Source organism: Antechinus flavipes, chromosome 2 (assembly GCF_016432865.1).
Source record: "Antechinus flavipes isolate AdamAnt ecotype Samford, QLD, Australia chromosome 2, AdamAnt_v2, whole genome shotgun sequence".
NCBI lineage: Eukaryota > Metazoa > Chordata > Mammalia > Dasyuromorphia > Dasyuridae > Antechinus > Antechinus flavipes.
In genome coordinates this window covers 470,835,295-470,848,202 of record NC_067399.1, presented here as the reverse complement: position 1 = coordinate 470,848,202, position 12,908 = coordinate 470,835,295, and the positions used below count along the sequence as shown (strand labels likewise).

At 35.6% G+C, this 12,908-nt stretch overlaps 1 protein-coding gene across 1 annotated transcript in view; it reads right to left on the bottom strand.

Moving 5' to 3' along the window:
* Window positions 1-12,908, bottom strand: part of RALGPS1 (Ral GEF with PH domain and SH3 binding motif 1) — a 702,309-nt gene that overhangs the window by 355,521 nt on the left and 333,880 nt on the right. The window contains exon 9 of the mRNA XM_051979668.1: window positions 3,097-3,223. Coding sequence (XP_051835628.1) covers window positions 3,097-3,223 — 127 coding nt within the window. The remainder of the gene's footprint in view (window positions 1-3,096; window positions 3,224-12,908) is intronic.

The following is a 12,908-nucleotide window of genomic DNA, read 5'->3' as shown; positions in this document are numbered from 1 at the left end:
TCTTCCACACACCTATGATATTAAAATAGCAAGAGGATAATTATCTACCACATTGAGTGGATTCTCTTTCAATGAAAGACCTGTGGAAAGACACAATCAAGAATAGCACAGGACAGCAACACAAAGAAGGGCTTTAATCTAAACTTTTTAAGGAAGCATTTTATTGTAGTGGGCTTTCATGTTCTAGAAGGAGAAAACAAAAATACTCTCATTTCTCAGTTCCTGTTTGTGCTGCTCTAACTCTTTCTTATCTATTCACCTCAACTTTACCAGTCAGGGTGAAGCTGAACAACTGTACCTTATCCGAGCTTGTGGAAAGTTTGGCTTCATCTCCTGATGAAACCACAGAGTGAATTACTTTACCTTTGGTCACCAGATCCTGTTGCTTCCACCAATATAACTAAAAATTCTGAAAACAGGAGAAGACAGAAACTAAAAAGGCCTTTCAGCTGTAAGCACATTAGCAGATGGGACAGTGTGAATGCCAAGGAGTGTCTTATAGGCCAAAGGAGATGTTACTGTTTGTTATTTCATGTTATTAAGATTCAGGGATATTTAATTTGCTCTAAATCTACAAAATGAAATGATTGAAAAAGAAGTAACTTTAAGGAAAGACAAATCATGGGACTTGAGAACTGTAAGTTTCTTTAGAAGTGCCACCTTTCAGTGTTGTAAGGAAGAACTTTGTTTTTAAGTTGCTCTATTATTATAAAAATATTTTTATAGGAATGAAATCCATATTGTTATAGAAATATGAGCTAATGTTATTAATAACAGTGATAATAATAGAGTTAGAGATAGACAGGACCTTAGAAATTATTTAGTCCAGTAATAATGAGAATGATGACAGCACTTATATCACTTGAAACTTTGTAAAGTGCACCACATATATTATTATTAACTCACTTAATCCTTGAAAACTTTGAGTGGTCATGGTATCACCCCCATTTTACAGATTAGAACATTGAGACTTAGAAAGATTAATTAACTTGCCTAGGGATATATAACTAGCAAGAGTCTTTGGCAGAATTGAGCTCAAGCCTAAAGCCAGAATTCTATCCACTGCATCACCTAGGTGTCTAGTCTAAGCCCCTCAATTTACAGAAAAGTAACTTGCTTAAAGTCACATAGATGTTAAGCAGCAGAATCTGAACTGGGACCTAGACCCTGGGGCCCTAACTTCAATGCTCTTTCCCTTGCATCACCTTACTGCTTAGTTTTTTTTTTTTTTTTTTTGGGGGGGGGAGGAGTGAGCAGTTAGAAACTATGTGCTTGGGTCTTTCCCCCTGAATCTGTGTTCAGGCAACTTCCTCCTCTGAAGTCCTGGCAGAACTCAGAAAGAGCTCTCAGAAAGTACAAACGAGAAAGGCCTAGCTGAGTCCTTGAGCTCTAAACAAAGGTACAAAAGGAAAGTCTGGGCACCCTCAAGGAGCTGTTTTAGCTCCCTTCTCTTCTCTTTCTCTTTATCTCAACTGATGATCTCATGGGTTCAGTGATCGTCCCTATGCAGAGGGCTTTTACATCCATCTAAGGATGTCTCTCTGCTGAACTTCAGCCCAAGCTTGCTAGATCATCTATTTCTGGGTGTCCTGATCTCAAAATCAAAAGATTCAAGACAAAGTTCATTCTACTTCCCAAAATTTTCTCAAAATTTCCTCTTTTCTATTGAAAGCATCATCATCCTCCCTATCACCCAAAATCAAAACTTAGGGGGAACCTTTACACTTCCCTATCCTTTGATTTCTCTGTTCCATTTCCCTAATCAATCAGCTACAATCTCTTATTGATCCTACCTTCATGATATCTATGGCATCTGTTCTTTTCTCTCCACTTACCAAGCCCCTATGCAAATTCAAGCCTCATGACTTTCTCACTAGGATCATTGCAATAGTTCCTTAATCGGTTTCTTTGCCTCCAGCCCCTTTTACCTCTAATTCATTTTCCAAAAAATTGTCAAGTCGATCATCCTAAAACACTGATTATGACTGTCACCCTACTATTCAGAAATCTTCTCTAGCTCTCTTTCTTCTAGGATAAAATACAAAATCCTTGGCCGATATTTGAAGCCATTTATTCCCACCAAGCTCTTACCATGCTTGCCAGTCTACATTCATATTGCTCTCCTGAACACATTTTGTTTTCAGTCAAAATGTCCTAATAGCCCTTTCCTTAACCATGACATTCTATTTCCATCTCTTGCCTTTGCACAAGTGCTGTGTTTCTCCCTCCCCATAATCAGAAAACACTACTTTCTCTGTCTCTTTGTTTCCTTCAAAACACAGTGGAAAGATCAGCTCCTACAATAAACTTTTCCTGATTATCAAAATCATTAGCATCTTTCCTTTGAAATACTTTTTATTTACCTATTTGGATATATATTATATATCCTTAGTAGACTATAAGTAACCTTGGGCAAGGATTGCTTCATTTATGTCTTAAGTATTTAAACATATCTCTCCACACACACACACACACACACACACACACACACACACACACACACATGCACGTATGTTTTAGCTTAGTATTTCTCTTATAGTAGATGCTTGATAATTGTTTACTGATTTAATTTGAATAACAAAGTTTTTTTCTTCCAAGTGATGATGAGATGTCTAACTTCACAGGAGCTCTGGGGGCAGGCATAGAAGGAATGGGTGTCCATATTATAGAATCATAGAATGTAAACACGTGAAAGGATTTGACAGATTGTGAGCCCAACCTCATCATTTTGTAATTGAAAAAATCCATAGAAACAATGTGATTTTCCAGAGTTGAACAGATGGTACATGACAAAACCATAATTCAAGCCCAGGTCATCCTTTTCCTATTGCAATACATTACACAGAACATTTTATTATCAGACCCAATAAGAAGAGACCTCCTCAAAGCCTACTCCTAGAAAGGTTATCATTTGAACCATATCAGCAGCCTCACTTTCCCCAAGGAAGAAGTTCAACTAGGCCATGGTCTATTTCACATTGTATATTCATGGTAGAGTACTTAAACAATTTGAAAATCAGAAACTACAAGACATTTCAAAGAAATGTCATAGAACATATTTCTCCAAGGAGGAAGAGTCTATCCCTAGTCACCTACCTAAATAGGGAATGCTGGGGACCATCTTTAGGCTCCGGATGTACTCCCGAGTTCTCTTATAATTATCTTCCTTAGACATTAAGTAATCCAGCTTCTCAAAAGTGGTCTTGTCTTTTCGATTCAAAAGCTAGAGCAAAGAGAGGAAGAAAAATTTAGCAGTGTGAGGAGAGCAAAACCACAACCATATGGCAAAAGGAAATAAAAATTATCACAGAGCACAGAAAAAAATGTTTTCTATGGTAATTTGTCTCTTCCCCATTCCCCCCCCCCCAAAAAAAAAACCTTCTGAATACTATTAAGAAGTTTTTACTTTAAAAAGTAATATTTCACATAGAAATGGGACACTTAGTAACCTTATTTGCATTTCCTTTTTCTTGGATATAGTTATATTTCAATTAGTATAAATAGGAATCCCATGAAGTCACTGCATTATTTGGATTTGCATGGCATATTTCCATCAAACTGGAACAAACGACCATATTTTACAGAATTATAACTTTGAATAGTAGTGTGAATTCCAATATATGTGATCACTTTAGATGATTTATTATACACACTAATTGAGACCTAGCTAGATGACACAGAAATGAGCTTAGATTTGGAAGACCTGGATTTGACTTCTGCCTGGACTATGTGTCCTTTAGAACCCTTCTGAGTCTCTCACACAATAAATAAATAAATATTTGCTCTCAATAAAATGAGGAGATTGGACTAAATTATCTCTAAGGCCCATTTTAGTTCTCAGAGGCTAAGACCTTAACCGATTATCAATTCTCAAATAGCTTCACTTATTTTAAAATAATCTTTATTGTAAAATTAATAGATCTTAATATCAAATAAGTGAAAAAAAATGAACAAATTCACAGTGAAATCATGAACTTCAATTTGTTTTTTGCTAAATTTGCTAAAAACTACAAATAAACATAAGCAAAATAATAACAACAATATATTGTTTCTTTCTATGTGTCCTCTAAACTTTTTTGCCCACATAATCAGCAACTTCAGTTGCCATTACTTAAGTGCTGTAATGTTCAGTCTTGGAATGAAAAGCTATAGTTCATGTCCTGGCTCTGCTACTTAACAGCTATGTTACTTTAGACAAATCACTTTTCTCTGATTCTCAGTTCCCTTCTTATGTTTTCAATAAGTATGTCTTTGATATACATGTAGATCAAGATTTTATACAAATAAGAGAGTTATTATATGTACTGGTGGTTAATAATGTTGAATTAGTCTAAATAAATATAATTTATAGGTTATAAGGAATGTGAAAATCACATAGAACTAGAATAAGGAATAAATCATCACTGTCAATCTGTCTGCTCCTAAAGTTGTTCCAAGGATACTTTCTTTTTTTTTTTTTTTACCTTTTTTTAATTTTTATTTCTTTTTATTTTTTATTATAGTTTTTTTTTTATTTACAAGATATATGCATGGGTAATTTTTTAGCATTGACAGTTGCAAAACCTTTTGTTCCAATTTTTCCCCTCTTTCCCTCCATCCTTCCCCCAGATGGCAGTAGACCAATACATGTTAAATATGTTAAAGTATATGTTAAATACAATATATGTATACATGTCCATACAGTTATTTTGCTGTACACAAAGAATCAGACTTTGAAATAATGTACAATTAACCTGTGAATGAAATCAAAAATGCAGGTGGACAAAAATAGAGGGATTGAGAATTCTATGTAATGATTCACACTCATTTCCCAGAATTCTTTCACTGGGTGTAGCAATTCATTACTGCTCTATTGGAACTGATTTGGTTCATCTCATTGTTGAAGCAGACCATCAGAATTGATCATCATATAGTATTGTTGTTGAAGTATATAATGATCTCCTGGTTCTGCTAATTTCACTCAGCATCATTTCATGTAAGTCTCTCCAGGCCTTTCTGAAATCATCCTGCTGGTCATTTCTTACAGAACAATAATATTCCATAACATTCATATACCACAGTTTATTCAGCCATTCTCCAATTGAGGGGCATCCACTCAGTTTCCAGTTTCTGGCAACTACAAACTGCCACAAGGATACTTTCAATGAGCCTATCAAAAATTTACTTAGGCTCCAATACTTTTACTTAATTACAGAAAGAGAAATCTAGGAGTAGGATTTGACAAGTGTGATCAGTATAAGAAAAGGAGGCAAAAGACTTCAGAATAAAGTACAATATAGAAATGAGTTAGTTCACTAAGAGGCCAAAATATGGAAGAGAAGAAAATATAGTCAATGCAAGGTTAATGACTTGGGAAAGAAATTAGACGTAGAGCAACAAATATCATAGCATGGACAAAGATCAAAGTTATAGAGCATGAGACATAAGGAAAGATGGAATGATAAAAGATTGACATCAGCAGGTAAAGAAATTTCAGTTTTTGAATCAAGAAATGAAACATTTGAGGGTGATGGCAAGATCAAGAACATGTCTCTCTATATAACTGTAGTATAATAGAAGACAACATCGTGGAAATTGAAGAGATTGAGGACGAAGGAATTTCAGGGAGCAACAATATATATATATATATATATATATATATATATATATATATATATATATATATATATGTTAAAGTCCCCTAGTTATTTGCCCTTCATTCTAAAAGAGAACCAGTAACATCAGGAGAGAAATGTCTTGACTTGCAAGTGAACTGGATTTAAATGAGGCTGGATTGGGAAAAGTCATCAGCTTCACTTTCTCTTCCAGGATTATTTGGGTCAAGTGACAAGATACAATCATGACAACTGGAGAAGTCCATAGATGCAGTAATAGATCTTGATCTTTTTAATCTTTAGTCTTTCCCAGTTCTCACTTTTTTTGAGGCAACATACATTGAGTGATTTAAGGCTACATAAGTAATGAAGCAAAAGAAGAACTAATTTTGCCTACTCAAAAAAAAATAAAATAAAATATGAGAGGGGAAGAGCCTCAGGATTTCTGATCAGAACAGAAAAACACTGCCATTTACGCTCACTCTGAGCCAGCAAAACACAAGCAAAACCCAAGTTAGTCTTGGGCTGGGATCTATTATTTATTGGTCAATCAGTGAGAGAGTGATTTGAGTTTAGGTATGGTCATATAGTTCCATTTGAATCCCAATGGGCTTTATCAAAGCCTGGTTTTCCAGTACTCTACTTTAAAAAATCATAACTGAAACTACAGTTCCTTAGTATGAAGACAGGAGATGGTTAAAAAAAAAAAAGACTGTGGAACTTGTTTATTAAGGAAGAAGAATGTTACTCAAGGGGAGAGGCAGGTCCCTGCCTTCTCCCTCAGGAAGAACCACCAGGACCTGATTTGCGTGATAAATTAGGATAGCATAAATTTTAAAGGAGGAAAGGTTGGGGGCAGCGAGGTGGCACAAATAGAGCACCAACCCTTAAGTCAGGAGGACCTGAATTCAAATCTGGTCTCAGACACTTAATAGTCCTAGCTATGTGACCTTGGGCAAGTCACTTAACCCCAATTGCCTCAGCAAAAAGAAAAAAAAAGAGGAGAGGTTGTTTAGGAGGGTAGAGAAGTTTCAATGGGGAGTTAAATGGTATTCCAACTTTCCTACTATCACCAATGGGGATTAAAGAGTAGCCAGTATCAGAAAGGACGGTAAGCGAAATGGAGATCAAATGGAGTCAGGTCACAGAGAGGCTATAATATGGAAGGAGGAGATTTCATAAAATGAAAGGAAATGTTTTTATTACAGAACTTGCCAAAAGGCACAATGGAAAGAGCAATTTGGAGCAGGAACTTGGCAGAGAAAAAGACTGGCTGAGGTGGATAGATGTGAAGGAGATAAATTGGGATTGGGTTTGTAATTGGTATCCAGAGATTAAGAATCAAGAATTAAGAATGTGAAGAGAGTGTAATAACCACTGAGGAGGGAGTACAGAGTATCAGTGATTGGAGAGAAATTCAGTTGATTAGACTGTGAATATCTTGCCTTGGGGTTCTACTTGATGGCAGGTGGCAATACTTTGTCCTATAAAGACCCAGGAGACTTGTTTCAGAGCATGCAAGAGGAAGAAATGATAAGAGAACCTGATCATGGGGCTGGCAAGCCTTATTTTTTTTCTGGAGAAGGCCCAGGATTGGAGCAAACTGGTGATGAGTGGGGTAGTGCGGGACAGAGTACCTTGAAATGGAAAGGCTCTCATTCTTAGAAGTCATTATGACATTAAATATTGTGCTGAGGCAAAGAATCACTAAAGTTGGAGATGAACAGCAAACTTCTGTGGTCTGCTTTGGAGGGAGAGAGGACTGAAAGCTAATTAACGTGTAAATGGTGATGTTCCTTCATAAGCTAAAAAGGGATCTGATAAGAAATATGGGGCAGGAAGAGGGATAGAATATGTGGATAGTAGACTACTATGTAATGAAGAAAGGCTTTTTTATTGGCAGCAGAGCTAGACCCGAATATGCATTTTTTAAAAATGACTCTCACAGAGGAGTCTCTTTTCTTTCCTGTTGGTGATCAAGACAAGGTCTGCTGTTGGACTTAGTGAGGAGAAAAGAAATAGCAGCACCAGTACCCTACTTTTCCCATCCAGACCTAACCATGGTCATGAATACACAGCAACTTTGTTCTTTCTTGTTCATAGGTAAAGAAGTATTGGTGGATAAATTCATACCAGAGTTTGCCAGCAGGCAAGCTGATAAGTGACTTTAATGATCTAGCTCAAGCAAGAATAGATAAAGCCAAACAAAACACTTTTAGTGTGTCTGTAACATTCAGAAGTAAATTTGGCAGAATGAAGGTTTTACTGCAACCTTTAAGTCTGAGCCCACACTTCCTAAGGGCTAAGGTGGTAGAAAGGAAGAATACAGTATAATTCTCATTCTTGTTATAATCTCTAATATCACATTGTAAAACTAAAGTGATGCTAATTGGTCAATAGATACTGGAGTACAAATCATTGGGCCACTAAATAATATTTAACTGTATGCAAAATATTTTATTTAGGAATGAAATGTGGAAAGGGATTAGATGAGAAAAATGTTTTATAGAACTATGTCAAAATAGTAATAATATATAATAAAGGTAAAAAATAGAAAAGAATCAGAAGGCAGCTCCTATCATCTTGGTTACAAAAACTCTATTGAAGATATATATGAGGAGACATGAATGTGACTCACAGAGGATAAGAAATCATGGATAGGTTTTGGTTTTTACTACAGGAAAAAGTATTCATATCAATAAGATTATGGATTCGTTGAAATAAGGTACATTTTAGTACTCCCTCACTGAATTTCAACTATTATGACATTACTTAATTCAATTTTGATTTTATTTTTAAAGTTGAATCCAACTCAGAAAATTTCTTATCCTGACCAGGACTCTCAGCATTTATCTTGGATGCACTGATTATCTCTGCAGAGGTTAACAAAGTTCTCTGACTTGCTTAATCTCCAATGTACCAGCCACTGGAACTTTCCTTCAGTTGCCAGCATTGCCCAGGAAATGCTAATTTGTTCTCTTTTTCTCTTTTCTTTTCTTCTGCATGAAAATGAACTGGGTTTTTGTTGTTTGTTTGTTTTTTTCCCCTAGTGCACAAGACTTTCTTTGAGCAAGAAGTAAGATGTTCCAATCAATCCATGCTTATTCTACAGTTCTTCAACTGAGACAGAGGCAAACCTTCCTAGTTAGTCAACAAACTTTAATTAAACACTGAACTATGTACTGGAGACTCTGCTAAACCCTGAACATACAAAGAAAGGCAAAAGCTTGCTTTCTGGACTCAAGAAACTCACATTCTAAAAGGAGAAACAATATAAAAGCAATTATATGTATGCAAAATATACAATGGACTTGGGAGGTAACCTTAGAAGTCTACACTAGCAATGAGTGGGTAGGACCTGGAAAAGACTTCTTACAGAAGATGGAATTATTACTACTGAGTCTTGAGGGAAGCCAGAAGGTAGAGTTGAGGAAAGAGAACATTCTAAATATGACAAACAGCCAGTGAAAATAGAGAATCAGCATGGGGGATGTCAGGTGTGAGAACTGCAAGAAAAGCACTGTCACCAGAAGGTAGGAAGAGGTCAGGTTATGAAGGGCTGGGTTTTTCAAGATCATGACAATTGTCTTCGAGAATTTAAAAAGGTGTCTCATGGAAAAATCTGACACGAACTACATAGTGTCATATGGAAGAACTAAGACCAATGACTGGAAGTTGGCAGAGTTACAACCAGGAAATCCTGTTTCTGGGGCAAACTGAGTTGAGGGTAGGGTAGGAGGAGAACACTTTAACCACTAATGAGCTTACTATGAAAGGGGAATGGGCACAGACAATTTAGTATAATAAAAAGAGTTCTGAATTTGGCGTTCAGGACCTGGTTTCATATTCCAAGTTTGCCATTTACAATTTAGATGATGTAAGACTTTTATTTTATTTCTTTGGGCCTCAAATTTCTTATCTATGAAATGAGAGGGTTGGACTAGAATAGGGATGTAAACCTAAAACAAAAACAGGAAGCTACTAATTTGTATATAAGGGGGCCCTGTATTGATTTAGAAAACCACATTTTTTTTTGGTGCATATATATTTAATATTGATATTGTTTCATTATCTATGCTACTCTTTAGCAAGATATAGTGAGTGCCCTTCCTTATCACTTTTATTTTTTTTTTATTTTTTTTTAATAAACTTTTTATTGATAGAACCCATGCCAGGGCAATTTTTTACAGCATTATCCCTTGCACTCACTTCTGTTCCGATTTTTCCCCTCCCTCCCTCCACCTCCTCCCCCAGATGGCAAGCAGTCCTTTACATGTTGAATGGGTTATAGTATATCTTAGATACAATATATGTGTGCAGAACCGAACAGTTTTCTTGTTGCACAGGGAGAATTGAATTCAGAAGGTATAAATAACCTGGGAAGAAAAACAAAAATGCAAGCAGTTTATATTCATTTCCCAGTGTTCTTTCTCTGGGTGTAGCTGCTTCTGTCCATCTTTGATCAATTAAAGCTCTCTTTATCAAAGAGATCCACTTCCATCAGAATACATCCTCAAACAGTATTGTTGTTGAGGTATATAATGATCTCCTGGTTCTGCTCATTTCACTTAGCATCAGTTCATGTAAGTCTCGCCAGTGCTCTCTGTATTCATCCTGCTGGTCATTCCTTACAGAAAAATAATATTCCATAACATTTATATACCACAATTTACTTAACCATTCTCCAATTGATGGACATCGTTTCATTTTCCAGCTTCTAGCCACTACAAACAGGGCTGCCACAAACATTTTGGCACATACAAGTCCCTTTCCTTTCTTTAGTATCTCTTTGGGGTATAAGCCCAGTAGAAACACTGCTGGATCAAAGGGTATGCACAGTTTGATAACTTTTTGAGCATAGTTCCAAATTGCTCTCCAGAATGGCTGGATGTGTTCACAATTCCACCAACAATGTATCAGTGTCCCTGTTTTCCTACATCCCCTCCAACATTCCCCATTATCTTTCCCTGTCATTCTAGCTAATCTGACAGGTGTGTAGTGGTAGCTCAGAGTTGTCTTAATTTGCATTTCTCTGATTAATAATGATTTGGAGCATATTTTCATATGTCTATAAATAGTTTCAATTTCTTCGTCTGAGAAATGTCTATTCATATCTTTGACCATTTATCAATTGGAGAATGGTTTGATTTCTTATAGATTAGAGTCAATTCTCTATATATTTTGGAAATGAGGCCTTTATCAGAAACTTTATTGTAAAAATGTTTTCCCAGTTTATTGTTTCCCTTCTAATCTTGTCTGCATTTGTTTTGTTTGTACAAAAACTTTTCAATTTGATATAATCAAAATTTTCTATGTTGTGGCTAATAGTGATCTCTAGTTCTTCTTTGGTCATAAATTCCTCCCTCTTCCACAGGTCTGCAAGGTAAACTATCCTATGCTCTTCCAATTTATTTATAATCTCATTCTTTATGCCTAGGTCATGAACCCATTTTGACCTTATCTTGGTGTACAGTGTTAAGGGTGGGTCAATGCCTAGTTTCTGCCATACTGATTTCCAATTTTCCCAGCAATTTTTGTCAAATAATGCATTCTTCTCCCAGAAACTGGTGTCTTTGGGTTTGTCAAACACTATATTATTAAAGTTATTGGCTGTTTTGTCCTTTGAACCTAACCTATTCCATTGATCAACTAGTCTATTTCTTAGCCAATACCAGATGGTTTTAGTAACTGCTGCTTTATAATATAATTTTAGATCTGGTACAGCTAGGCCACCTTCATTTGATTTTTTTTTTTCATTAATTCCCTTGAAATTCTTGACCTTTTGTTTTTCCATATGAACTTTGTTGTTATTTTTTCTAATTCATCAAAGTAGTTTTTTGGGAGTCTGATTGGTATAGCGCTAAATAAATAGATTAATTTAGGTAGTATTGTCATCTTTATTATATTTGCTCGCCCAATTCAAGAGCATTTAATATTTTTCCAGTTGGTAGAAAACCACATATTAAGATTATGTATTTTTTACTTGATTACATTTTAATCTGACTCCTGAAAACCCAGGAGTATTGCTGAGGCATGTTTATCACCTCTGTATTAGGAAAACTTCCAAATTTTATGTGGTTTGGGAAGGAAGATGCCCCATTGTTTCATGAGGATGATAGACAGGCAGAGACTTCAAGTAAAAGCACAAGGAGATTCATCACCATGGGAAGGAACCATGAAGAGATCTATCTTTAGGAAGCCTCTACCCTTCCCAATGCCTCATGTAGGCAGCCTAAACTGAAACACCAGTTGCTCTATGTTAGTTAAAGTTAAGGAAGTATCTAAGAGGCAGATTTAAGCTCAATGTAAGAAAGGTTATTTTAAAAATCAGAATTGTTGGAAATTGGTTAAGGCAAGAGATAATCTGGGCTGGTATTGATGACCACAAGGATTGTGAATAGAGCCATAGGCAAGGATTGACGCAAAGGTTATAGAGCTGGAGGAATGTGGATGGTGGGAGTAGGAGCACAAGAAGGGCAATACTTTTTTAAAGTGAAATAGACTGGCCAAGATGGTGCAGAGGACACACATGTCTACCTAAGCTCTCCCTTACCCTCAGACTACTTTTTTATGAAACAGCCTTTGGGAAAAAAAAATCAAATGAAGGTGGCCTAGCTGTACCAGATCTAAAATTATATTATAAAGCAGCAGTTACCAAAATCATTGGGTATTGGCTAAGAAAGTCTAGTTGATCAGTGGAATAGATTAGGTTCAAAGGACAAAATAGTCAATAACTTTAATAATCTAGTGTTTGACAAACTCAAAGACTCTAGCTTTTGCGATAAGAACTCACTGTTTGATAAAAACTGCTGGGAAAATTGGAAATTAGTATGGCAGAAACATTGATCCATACTTAAAACTGTACACCAAGATAAGGTCAAAATGGGTTCATGATCTAGGCATAAAGAATGAGATTATAAATAAATTAGAAGAACATAGGCTAGTTTACCTCTCAGACCTGTGGAAGAGGAAGGAATTTGTGACCAAAGAAGAACTAGAAATCATTATTTATCACAAAATAGAAAATTTTGATTATATCAAATTGAAAAGTTTTTGTACAAACAAAAGTAATGCAGACAAGATTAGAAGAGAAGTAACAAATTGGGAAAACATTTTTACCATTAAAAGTTCTGATAAAGGCCTCATTTCCAAAATATTTAGAGAATTGACTCTAATTTATAAGAAATCAAGTCATTCTTCAATTGATAAATGGTCAAAGGATATGAACAGACAATTCTCAGACAAAGAAATTGAAACTATTTCCACTTATATGAAAGAGTGTTTCAAATCACTATTTTTTAAAATAACTTTTTA